The following is a 13,519-nucleotide window of genomic DNA, read 5'->3' on the forward strand; positions in this document are numbered from 1 at the left end:
ATATTCCTAATCACAAACCAGGCATTCTGAATTTTTACCAAATTTTCAGGAAAAAACTGCTCAAATTTGGCCATTGTTTTCTAGCCCGATACAACTAGTGTCATTCATAGCAGCCAGACACTGGGTTCAGCCAGTGGGGAAACATCAAGGAACAGAACCAAGCAGTATCCAGCCACAAGCACAAGGCATTCCCTTGCTTCAGTCTGGCTAATTTGCAACAGTATCCCTTGCTTCAGCTTGGTTTGGGTGGAATGCTAAAATAAAGTTGGTTAGTCTTAAAGGTGCTATGGACTCTTTACTATTTTGCAACTACAAACTAGTCACAGGACTCTTGAGGACAAAATGCACTATAGGCTGCAGCAAAGAGGGAGAATTGGGTGACATTGCTCCCCCTTGCTCTTCCAGTGGAGGAGTTACACTGATGTTAAAAGGCTCCATTAGTACAATTGGGTGCTCAATTTTCCCTTTCATAATCCCTCTCTCTGTTTTTGAAGAAAAATAAAGATGTATTTTCTGAATAGTAGCATGGCATTTTGCATGACCACCAACCTTGTAATTTTAACTAGCAACAACCAAGCACATATTCAGATTTTGTAACAAAATTTATTTCTGCTCTGTAGATACAAAACTCAAACATCAAACAAACAATTGAGTGGAAAAATACCAGTAATTAACAATGAAAACTTTATTATTTAATAAATAGAACTTTGGCATTCAAAATTCTAGCTGTAAACTCTACTTTTTAAAAAAAGTTACAAAAAGAGGCAAGAATGACAGGCCTGAAGAGGCTAGCCAGCCAGTGGCTCTTTTAAAAATAATAATAATAATAATAATAATACTGAATGCATTTAGATTAAGTCATGACAACTCTATTTACACATGAGGTATTCTGAGTGGTTCAAGACGGAACCCCATTTTGAAAAACTACCAGTCTAAAGAGACTGATCCAGGACACATTGGCTGTGCTTTTAAAGATTATCCCTTGTTTTCTCCCACTGATTATCAAGGATAAACTATAGCTAATATATACAGAATTAATACATTCTGATTGAATTTCCTGTACGTTACCATATACAGAAAAAACTGGTTATTAAACATCAGACTGCCTTTTCAAAGGTTGACCCACAGATTTTACAAAATATTTCTCTTTATGAAAGTTGTTTCTTGCAAGCCTAACTTAAAAATCCCTAAGCAGAGGAAACAAAGTGCAACTACTTGATACTTCCAAGTTTTTTTTTTTTTAAAGCGAGATTATTATTATAGTGTTAAAGCAAAATGAAAGGCACAGAGGGTATACAACAGTGGTATTAATATTGCTAAAGGGGCTCCTGATGTATTGATTCCATCACCCAATTTTTAATATCCACTGTATTTTCACAAAGTAATATTTTTTCTTCACTTTAAAATGAAGTTAATCCATATCCAAAATATTGTGTCAAACCTATAAAATGAAATATATAAACAAATTTACAGAGGCATTATCGAATGACAAATATGGTGTTCTGTGATTGAGTTATCTGAGCCTCAGCTTGGATATTAGACAAAAGAAACTTGATGTATACTTTGCATTTCCCTTCTTTCTCAATCTTGAATCTGGCAAGAAATATTTAATATACATTTTCCTCAGAAAAGTGAAAATCATAACACAAATTGTAGTAATAGATGATAAAAAGAACTTTGGTTCATGCAGCTAATTCTGTTACTAGGTTTTAAAAAGTCTCTAGCCTGAGTGGGTGACAGTGGCAACCTATTTAAATAAAAACCAGATCTACTGTGCTTCTAAACCTATACATCAAAAGCTAAAAATTTAACACCAAATCCTACATACACGTAATTGGAAAGTCATATTGAGTTGGGGCTTATTTTGAGTACTTACTTCAAAGTCTATGTATGCAGGATTGTAACCAAGAAACTAATTAGACTGTAATATCAAGTCTGCACAACTGAAACCTATATACTTCTCTGTACATTTTATCTGATTTATAAATAATTGTATCAGTTATATGCAAACATTACAACTTCCAAAGCTGCTTTACAAAATAAATTCTTGACTTACAGTAGTTATTAAAACATGTCATTTGCACAGGACTGTAAATGCATCCTGCAATATGAAAATTACTAGAACATACACCTTCATGTTCACTATCAGACATAACTGTCTTTTCAACAGTAATATTTTTCCAGCTCTTGCGATTGTCTTTCACAAGTGTGGCAAAAGGTTGTCATGACTAAATCAGCTTATTAAGTAATGCCATTTTAAACATTAACCATTTTTCATAAAATGTATTAAATGGGACCAGACATATATTTTTAACATCTGAAAAGCCCACATACATCTTATGTAAAATTTAATCAATTTAAAGGCCATTGTAAACTGATAGGGTATTTTGCTTTTTAAACAGCAGATGCTATTTTAAGACATTAATTCCAAGGAAAAATAATCTTGTGTCTTTATTGGTTGCTTAATTTTGTTCAGGTCACTTCCGTCTTTGGTTACCACCTTCTTCCTTTGCTTTAATTTAATGGAGGCAGGTAACACTAGTCACCAATAATCAGAAGCTTCCTTCTCTATTGAAATGAGTATGTCTGTGCAGCAGCTGCTGCTGCTGTATTCCAGCCTCCAACATCCGAGCCTGTGCTCACAGTCTGTCCCCCTTGCTGGACTGGGACCAGGTGGGGATCTCCGAATAGATGGTTGGCACCTTAGGCTCTGACAGCATAAGTCAACTATTGAGGGTAGAGGAGCCCTGAACATAGCACACCCTTCTCTCGCTGAACAGGCAATTATGTGCCTGATTTGGTTAGTCACAATGTAAGAACTAAGAAGAAACCATCCAAACTGCTCTAGATGATTAATTTTTCTTTTAGAAAATGGCCCAATGTGTTTTCTTACTGCTCTTTTACAGGTATACTATTTATAATTTATCTATTTAGATATTTTAACCCATTTCTATACTGCCTTTCCACCCAAAGGTCCTCAAGGCATTTTAGAAATATAGAATGTATACATACAATCTAAAATGGCATAGTTATTCTATTATTAACCCTAAAGAAATAACTTTTTATGAAGTCTATTTAGATAATACTAGTAGTGTTATACTGTATTGCGTGTACATATTACTGAATATTGAACAATTAATGATAATGAAAGTAATTAATTTTAATGTACATGTATTCTTGTATTGCAATACCCTTGACAAACAGCAGCAAATGTAAAACTTGGATTAAATGAGAGCTACCTTCTAAAGCACCTTTGGATGTTTTCTTCTTGATTCTGCCAAGGACTAGTGCAGTTCTCTTGTTTCTAGTGGTCAACTTTTAAAAGTCAAGTGCTCCAAAATATTCAGTCAAAGCCATACAACTGATCTACAAAAATGCAGTTTTTAAAAAACATGCATTAATTAAAACATCCTACTTCTACAATGATAAATGCTAAATGAAAGAAATAGAACAAAAATTTGATTAAAACAACCAAAATTCGTGAGCTTTGGGGAATATTTTTGTGAGTCCCTGCAAAACCAGGGAATGTTTACCCATTCTTAGCTTAGTGATGTAAGCCTGACCTGCTTGACTGTGTAACAACATGATGTTATTGGTGTGGTCTCTTAATTGTATGAGTTGTAGGAAAAACTTAATTCTAAACTGAAATGGGAACAAAAGGAAAGAAACATCTGTAAACAAGCAATGAAAGAAGGTAAACTAAGGGTAGGTGAGTGGAGTGATGTCTTGAAATTTTTTCCTGTCCAGTCCGCCACTTTTGCCCTAAAAATTCAGCATAGTCTTAACTCCCAAATGTTTTCTAAATCTGCTATCTTGCACAAGCAATGAAGGTGACAGATGTAGGAAAGGGTCCATGCAATTAAGCCGAGGCCTGTCTTGTTTGGCCAAGCAACTGAAGGCCCTTCTCTGCAAGCAATGTAAAAATGAAATAACCTTTTAATTTTGTTATCCAAGAACTGTACTGTATACATACACTAGTTACATCTTTAAATGTTATAAAGATTCTTTTTTTGACTCTGCTGTGTGGTTGCAGTGCCAAATTCTTGGCAAAGTATAATAAACAACATTGGTTTAGGAGCAAGTTGAAGGTGTAAATGGAAAAAGCTGCTTAATACAACAATGCAGATCTTTTATCTCTGAATATCAAGGTATGCTGTGAAAGTTTCTCTAATTTTTAGTTGCTTTTAGAATAAAGTTTATCTATAAAATCTATTTTGGTCTGTTCAAGTTCTTGGCTAAACCGGAATAAACTTATAGTCCAATTCTAAATGTTAAGTGCTGTGCAGCTGGACATGCATGGATTAAAGTTGGCATTATTTCTAGTGATTGTGCATAGAACTGAAGCCTTAGTCTTTTAAAGTTCTGGCTGTTTAGGAACGTTTAGTTCACTGTATTGTAGAACATTCTTTTGTTCTGAACATTGTAGAACACTCTTTTTCACACTTAAAGTTGATTCAATCTAATACCTACAAATGTGCATTTGAAAACACTAAGCAGTAGTTAACATAAACTGCCATAGACAGAAGTCAGAACATTATAACAAGAAATACCTATTTAAATAAATAAAGCTTGTTACAACTTTGGAAAAAAGAAATGACCAACATTTGTTTTAAAAATAATTACAATATACACATGATATTTAAAGAGAACTCATATGACGTTTGAAAAAAAAATCAAAATAAAAGTGGATAGTCTTATAAAAATGGCTTATGGAGAGATTAATACAAGAAACAGAAAATGACGATTCACTCAGTACAAATTCGTATTCTCTCTGAACAACCGGTATGAAGACCAGTCTCAAGTTTTCTACACACTGGGGCTAGTTGTAATTAAAATAAGTAAAATACACCTTATTTTCTTTTCTTACTCTCTTCTAGAAGAAAGTATTCTATTTCTGAATATAATTGATTGTCACAGAATAAAGTGACAGCAAGCTTGGCTTGAAAGAGGATATATTTGCTTCAATGCAGCAAAATAAATCAGCATAACATCCAGGTGGCCAAGTGGCTTTCGGTCAACCATTTGTCAGCTCTGGAGCATTCCTATGCACCTATCTCTAGCAGGAAATGCTGCTTTCTTATGGACAGGAAGTATTTCTTTCTAGGTTTTTAATCTGCATGGATGTCAGAGTGAGTCCCTGAACACATTTGAAATTCAGAATAACTAAGTATCGACTAACAAGTTGCAACACCTTTAGTGATGTGTGATTTCTTTTTTAAAAACTTTCCTAGTCTTTATGTATCCATCTCTCAATCTTTATCAAACTCTAATACATCTCAAAAAGGCTATTAAAATGATGATTAATTCTTAGAAGACCTTATGCTGAAATGTGGGAAGTTCTTTTCTGCTTTGTGCAAGAGAAAAATACTGATATCATTGACTATTAACTGCTGTGAAAAACAGCTCTTACCAAACTGAGAAGGCAAACAACTAGGCTACTTAGTCTGGATATGCCAAAACTATCTCAGTGTCTGCCTGCAGTACACAGTTCTTTGCAGGAGCATCCATATTACTGTTCACAAATTTAATGCCCACAGGTTGTCAGGAACTTAAACCACTTTCCATGATAAGATTCTCAGTGCTCATCTTGTTTTCCCAATTGCTAAAGGTGGGGAAATAATACAGCAGCAATTAGTGCTCTCTTCCGGAAGTATGTTTTGACTCCAGAAAACGATTAGGACAGTTATTTTTCTGGGCCATGAGAGAGGAAACAAAATCCTACATCTCAATAGTAGCACATTCTTCACAGCTTGGGCCTACATTCAGTAGTTTTGAAGAAATCAAATTTCTCTTACAGCAAGTACCGTATTCTTCAATTGATGACTGCTTCATCAGCATGAGCAACCATTTGAAATCCTTTGACCTGCTACAAAGAACATGTCTTCCAGTATGGCTCCATAACAGAAATACAAGGAACTACCACCGGAGCAGCATTTAATAACTTAGTCACTGTCGCTGTGAGGACAAATCTTTTATCACTGTGTAATGCAATTTTCTCCCATGTCCTGAGCATAACAATCTGATATTATAGTCCTCAACTCATCAATATCCTTTCGTAGCTGACAGACCTCTGAGAATTTCTTTGAGAGGCTTTCTGTGCTGTGGAAGTCCTCATCTTCAGCTGAACAGTTCATTGCTGTGGGGAAAAAAAAACAGGGCTGGAATTTGCCATATTCATCATGCAAACTAAAGCCACTTCTTTTGTACTGCATATTCTAGGCTAATGTTTGTTTTGATAAACTAAAGAGAAAAACTACAAAAACAGGACCCTCTTAAAAGTGAGAGATTTTTTTAAAGTTAGTTTCAGAAGGCTGAACATGCAATGAGAATGGAAGGATGGATTCTTTAGGAAGTGATGTTCGATCAAACATACAGTAGGTGAATTCCTCCCTGTCTTTGCTTGTATAGAGGTGATGTCACTGTGGAGTAATGTCTAGATCACCTTAGACCTAGGAACACTTGAAAATCTTGGGGGGGGGGTCTTTCTCATTAGGATGATGGGTTTTGGAATTTTAAAGGAGCCACACACACATAAGGCAGGTACCACTCCCCTACGAGAGTCAAAGGAAAGAAATCATACAATATAATGTAGAGCGTAGATAAATCTTTTTTCCTGTCCAAAAGATCAACTTGATACTGACTTTGTTAGTGCCTATTTTTAGTACGTTCTTATACTTTTAAAAGCCATCTTCTTTCCAAACTGCAAAACCTTTGAAACTGTTTTCAGGTCTGCCAGTTAAGTCATTCTTAATATACAAATTAGGCTGCCAAAAAGCTTCAGCATACCTAACAGGAGGATCAGCTACTAAGAGCTATTTATTGAATGAGGTTTTTTTCAAGGTACAAGCAAATTCTCTCTCAAAATACACACTCGTAACTGGAGATAGTGAAGAAATGTATGAATATATTTGTGATGTGCACTAGTCTTCTCTTTTGTAGTAGATACAAAGATCAGAGGTCATGGTTTTCTATGCATACATAGGGAGTGTAATTATTTTTTCATGTAGCTTGTGTACATGAAGTTTCATGTAGCTTAAAAAGTCAATAGGTAAGAGGGGCTAAAACCAGGGTTTAATTTCACACACATGAAACCTACAACTATTTGTCCCACCTACCACAGATTCAGTCATCTCCTTTGCTTAAGCTGTAGTACAACAATGAGAGGGAAAATAATAAGACTGCATTTATGGACATAATATGTAAATCTGATATTGGGAAAAGGGCAGAGTAGGAGGAGACTAACTGCTGGTCACTAAGTCAGCCACAATGATGCCATGTCCCTGCTCCTTCTGCAACAGAAATACCAGAATCAGGAAAGAAGCTCATGCAAAAGTTGAAGTTTTGCCTGATGCTATGCCATACCTTCCCTGTAGTATATGAGTTTGGATCCCATCTAAATTTCTGCAAGTACATGGAGGGTGTGTGTGGATTTTTGCCAATTTATTCCTCTTGCAGCAGTCCAACACCCACCCACCCCCATGCTGCTTCTGAGGAACGGGCAATCACAGGAATAGGTAGGGGAATTAGAAGACTCCCATGAGAGGGGGATCAGAAAAATCCCTCTCCTTTCACCCATGGAAATCTAGGTGGTATTCAAGCCATAATGTGGGATTAGGAAAAAGGGTCACAATTCCAGCATTCTGTTTATTCATTCATTTCTATCTTGTCTTTCTCCTTAATTGGTACCCAAAGCATCTTACATCATTCTCCTTCATTTTAACCTCAGAACAGAATCGTGAAATAGGTTAGGCGGAGTGTGTCTGACTGACCAAAGTTCCTCTAGCAAGCTTCATGGCAGGGTGGGGATTTGAATCTGAGTCTCCCAAATTCTTGCTTGACACTCTAACCATTATACCACATGGTTCTCATCTATTCATTTTACATGGACATCTTCTAGTTGTTGTTTTGGTGGTGGTGTAACAAGTTCTGATCTTGGGCATGTAAGGAAATCTGAAAATAACACTTCAGGGGCTACATGCCAAACTGGAAGACTTCTATTCCATCTTCTGATATGATAACCAGAACTATGATAACTATGATAATCAGAAATCACAAGTCAATCTGCTGCATCTTATTACTCCTCCCTTCTTCCCCATGAAACCCCTGGAATTCAATTGCATAGACTATGGCATCTTAATGTCAAAAGAAAACACAGCATTTATCTTGTCAGTATCACTTACATCTGATTCCCAGTAGTAAAGACAGGTTAGGCTCCTTGCCCTGAGCTCTGTGTGTAAGAATACTGCAAAGTGCTTTCAAGTCAAACAAACAATGAGACATTTCCTTGAACAACTCGTCAGCCACAGGCAGTTTCTCAGCCACTGGCTGTTTGGACTGTTCCATTTGATGAATCTGTTCTCTCAAAATAGCATTTTCTTCCATAAGTCTTTGGTTCTTTATTTTAAAAGACAAAAAAAAATCATCATTTTATTCACTTGTTTTTATTCATTTTACTTGGAAAAAATTCTGTTCAGGTCTGTCAAAATAGCTAAAGTAGTTACATGAAATCTCTGTGTTCATAAGCAGTGTACCTCTAAGAACTAGGTGGTGGTGGTGGGGGGGAAACCAATAGCCACACCAGTCTAATCTTTGAAACAGAATGCTGGACTGTGTAGGCTTGGATATAATCCAGCAAGACAATGCTTATGTTCACCTCATCTTTCATTTCATATTACCAGAAAACTTCTCAAACATGCATGTATTCCAGTACTTAACATAATCTGTTGAAATCATTAAAACACATAATCAATAGTAAAAAAATTAAATAAACCAGAGCCTATTTAAGCTGCCTCAAAGCTCTTTTAGAGTTGTTTTACAGCCTTTTCAAAAGGCATGCACCAGCCTTAACCCTTCCAGGAATTTATTCCACTGCACCAGGGCAGCAACAGAAAAGGCCTCAGCTATAACAGACTGTATTCTCAAGAATGAAGGAACAGCTAGGAGACCACATTGTTAGAAGTACTACTGCCACATACATTCATATTGAGAGAGAAGGTCCTTCAAATATGTTGTTCCCAAAATCATGAAGGTCATAAAGGTTAAGCTTTAGGATTTTAAACCAGACCAAGATACAAACAGGCACTGAGAGGATCATTATAATGTGGTCCTGATGGGCAGGAACTAACAAATGGGCCACCAAATTCTGCACCGACTGAAGTTTCCAAATTGTCTTAAAGGACAGTCCCATATATAGCATTCTACAATAGTCTTGAAGATCAGTATGGTCAGGTTAGATGTCTGCAGAAACGGGTTCAACTTCTGAAGTTTTGCTAGTAGGAAAGCTGGATCTAATAATCCTCCAAAAAGCTTTTAACTGAGTCCTTCAATGAAAGCTGCAACCTATCAATAGTGGGGAATACTACTCCATTCAGTACAGTATCATTCTGTCTTAACCACTTTAATACTGCTCCACCTATGTCCTCTTCTAGGCTTTTCAGGAGTGTGATATGGTTCATGGTGTCCAGAAACTGCCAAAAGATCTAATTAAAGTAATAGGGGATGCAAAGCTTTCCTGAAGCCAGGCCTAAACCCTGATCGAAAGGGTGAAAGGCACACGTGTTCAAGTAGAGCTGTTCTGCCACTACCCATTCAACATTTTTTCCTAGAAAAGGCGAATTTGAGACAGGTGTATAATTGGCTATTACTGTATATCTGTAGAACGTTTCTTTAACATAGGCATGATAACTGTCTCTCTCAAAGGCCTTGGAAAGACCCCTTCAGTAACAAGAGATTCTCTATTTTCTAGTTAAAGGCCTCATTACACAAGTGTCTAGATTACAGGTGATGGTCTTGTCAACACAGTTCAGGGAAACTAAACTAAACTGATCTCAGAAAACTGTGATTAGAAAGATGCTACAGATTTATAACCACAATTTATAACCATAATATAAATGTAAACAATAATTACATAAACTAAAACACTGCATTCACTTCATGTATGACTATAGAAATACTGTCACTCTCCAAACTTTTTAATTTAAACCAGCTACCAGGATCCAGCAAGTATTGTGTTCATAGGATCAAGTTCCTAGGCACAGACTGAATTTCTGGATAAAGCTCATGGCTGGGATAGAAAGAGCTCCTTTATGAGTACCTAAGGGCTTCAAAGCATGGCAGTAGGACTTCTAGCTTCCCTGCTCCCTTCTGAACAGCAGACTCCTGTGCTATATCTTAAACTTCCCTCAGTTAAAAAAAAATTGCCACTGGAGGGGGGCTGCTACTCAAGAAACACAAGCTCAAAACACTGATGAGTATGTGGGAACTAGCTGTGCAGATCTTTGGATTCCAGCATGTGTGTGCATATGAGTGTTGCTATATGTGCAAAATGCCCTTGTATTAGTCACCAAGCAAATAGTGCTCCTATTCCACCAAAAAGATGGTCAACACTAACAGTACCAATAACCTACTACTTGAGTTACTAAGACTAAATCCAGGTGCTGTTTCCCCCCTTCTAACAGGTGATGCCAAAGCTGCCAGTACTGGTCGTGATGATATCTGCATATATAGCATTGTGTGCAGAAATACCTTGAACTACAGACAGTATCTCTCTTATCTTGGAATAGGCCTGCAATGGAAAGGACAGGTTCACATGACATGAAACTAGCTTGTCCTTATCCCTGTGCCTCAATACAGGAAATCAAATTTGTGATGCATAAAAATCAGGGAGCAAGATGGTAGGTTATGTTTGTTTCAGAGTATATGATTTCAAAATCTTACTTCATGAAGAGTTTTATGTAACTGCTTTATACTCTTATCCTTTTCTTCAAGTTCACATTTCAGCTTCTGAACTGTCAGTTTTTCTTGCAAAAGTTTCTCTTGCATAGACTAGGGGGACAAAAGAAAGGAAATAATCTTAATAGTTATAGAATAAACAAGCAGTTAAACTGAAAAACATCGGTCAAGTACACTTACTTGTTTCTTGTTGCAGCTTCTGTCACCTAGAAGCATTTTTTGTAAGTTTACACTGGCTGCTGTGATTGCTTGTTTTGACAAAGTTTAGTTAAGAAAGAAAGTGCAGCTACATTCTGAACTGATGCATTTCCCACATATCTAGTCATTAGGCAGACTTCTCTAGTACATTCAATAGACATAACTTTAGAGATAACTGTGACAGGCAAATGAAACCGGGAAAGGAAGCTGTCTAGGTTAGATACTGAAGCTTGCAGATCTAAAACTTCCTATAAAACAGGTTACTAACCTTACTCTTCAAACTAGTCAGCTACTGGGAATTATAATATACATATGCATATAATATATGCATACATATTTAGCAGGGTTGTATAAGATTGAAACAATTCTCCATAACAGACTTCCTGGATTAGACTCTCAAGAATGTACTATACTTAACCCGACAATATGTTCTAAAGCATACTCTGCTCCGCATGGCTGTCAGAGTCAGATGGTGGGGGTAGAACTATTTTCTTTTTTATAACCTTTGCCTTTGGACCTTCAACTCAGCTCCTCCGTATATTACTTTAAATTTATACCTCAGGAGGGCCTTGGTTACAACCAACACTCCTTTTATTTCCACTCACACAGTGCTTCAGGCGTTCTCTACTTTACCTAGGCTTTTACCTCAAGAACCCCTTCCTTTTTGTGTTTGTGTGACCTATATATTGCTGCCTCCTTCAAAAGGCTTTCACTAGGGATGCTGGTCCCCCGCCCCAGCTTCTGCCTCCTGCAACCACTCACCTCCTGGGCCAGAGTGCAACAGGCATGGTCCCCATGGGTGCAATGATGTCACTCCCGAAAGTGACATCATTGTGCCGTGTCAGGGGCATGCATATGCAAGGAACTTCAAAAAGTGAATGCTGGGTCCACCTTCCCTTGCCACCTGGGAGAGTAAGGGGACCTGGCAACCCTAGTTCTCACTGCCACTAGAGGCTTTTTCTAAGACCTCCTCAGTTTAACTGGCAATATACAAAAGCTTGTTATATATGGCAGTTTGACAGAACAGTGAGCATGAGGGTGGTTGTGAGATAAAAAAGGGATCTTTTTTAGAAAGCAGAAGTAGAATTTATTTATAAGTACATAAGTGTGATGGTTGCACAGTACTGATACGAGCATTGGTTTCAGAATAGTTCTTAAGCATTAAAACCCACATTAACAAGCAGAAATAAAATTCAAACTATTTAGATGTAAAACATTACAGTTGGCTAGAGAAAAAATGAGATTACAGACAGGGTTTGAGCTTCTCTCCCTGTTTTCCCTAGCACTATAGGCTTGAAGAGCCTGTAAAGCTTGCATTTCTTTCCAGATAGTCCTTCTGCCTAAGAGAAGAGACCCTGCTCAAATCCATAGTTATCAATCAATCATCTTTGAAGTTCAGACTGTTGGATACAGAAGAGAAGGATTCACCCATCTGTCCAGATTATACTCCTGGGAGAGGCTGGGATTAGCTGAACAGTACCACCAGTGAATTTTAAGTAACTCAGAATAGAACTGTATTGCAGTGTGTCTAAAATTACTGCTCAACACAATCTGTTCCAAACTTTTTATTTTTTAGCACACGTCTTCACCACTAAGTGTCAATTTTATGCTAATTTAATCGTGACTAGCAGGATGGAGTTCTTTTCAAGTTTATTCTTCCATTATTAAGAACTCAGCAAAGTTTCACTCACTGGGATACAAATATTAACAGTGACTAATTCTGCATCTCAGTTCATATCAAATATCTTCTCCAGCTTTGGACTGTTTCAAATATGGCAAAAGTAACAATTTTTATGGTCCCTGAATTAATTGCTCCAGTTCCTTGAGAATGCCTGACTTCCAATTTTCTAGCAGCCCTTGAAAAAGGAAACAAAGCAAATCTGCCTTGCAGTGGTTTATTACCCTGAAACTTTGTCACTGAGAGCCTCGCTACAAGTGACATCTTTCACGCGAAGGGCACTTGATCATTTTCTCAAGTCTTTCTGGGTACTGAAGTCCCTCTCCCACACCCCTTTTCCTTCTGTTCCTTCCCCTCTCTGTTAGCACGGCTGCCTGAAGCGACGGAGAAAGCCTACGACAGCAGCTTTTGCAAATTGTCTTGCTGGGTGGTGGGGAATGCGCTAGAGAAAGCTGACATGTCGGTGAAGTCCTCCCCTCTCTGTTAGAACTGTTAGGATCGCTGCATTAAAAGTCAGAGAAAGCCTGCGTTTGCAAATCGTTTCTCCAGTCGCAAGCCTGCTCTCAATGATCTTTGGGGGCGGGCAGCTGCAACTTTCTTAGCTTTCTCCAGAGCATCCCCCCCTCCCCGAGCAAGACGATTTGCAAAGTTGCAGCTGCCCGCCCCCAAAGATCATTGAGAGCAGGCTTGTGACTGGAGAAACGATTTGCAAATGCAGGCTTTCTCTGACTTTTAAGGCAGCGATCCTAACAGTTCTAACAGAGAGGGGAGGACTTCACCGACATGTCAACTTTCTCTAGAGCATTCCCCACCCCCCAGCAAGACGATTTGCAAAAGCTGCTGTCGTAGGCTTTCTCCGTCTCTTCAGGCAGCCGTGCTAACAGAGAGGGGAAGGAACAGAAGGAAAAGGGG

General features: G+C 37.7%; 1 protein-coding gene across 1 annotated transcript in view; it reads right to left on the reverse strand.

The window, feature by feature from the left end:
• Positions 1 to 615: 615 nt before the first annotated feature.
• CEP85L (centrosomal protein 85 like) overlaps positions 616 to 13,519 on the reverse strand; it is a 209,310-nt gene continuing 196,406 nt past the window's right edge. Inside the window, exons 11-13 of the mRNA XM_054996547.1 lie at positions 10,717 to 10,824; positions 8,181 to 8,394; positions 616 to 6,136 (exon numbers count right to left, since the gene is read on the reverse strand). Coding sequence (XP_054852522.1) covers positions 5,976 to 6,136; positions 8,181 to 8,394; positions 10,717 to 10,824 — 483 coding nt within the window. The 3' untranslated portion in view covers positions 616 to 5,975. The remainder of the gene's footprint in view (positions 6,137 to 8,180; positions 8,395 to 10,716; positions 10,825 to 13,519) is intronic.

Source organism: Eublepharis macularius, chromosome 1, assembly GCF_028583425.1.
Source record: "Eublepharis macularius isolate TG4126 chromosome 1, MPM_Emac_v1.0, whole genome shotgun sequence".
NCBI lineage: Eukaryota > Metazoa > Chordata > Lepidosauria > Squamata > Eublepharidae > Eublepharis > Eublepharis macularius.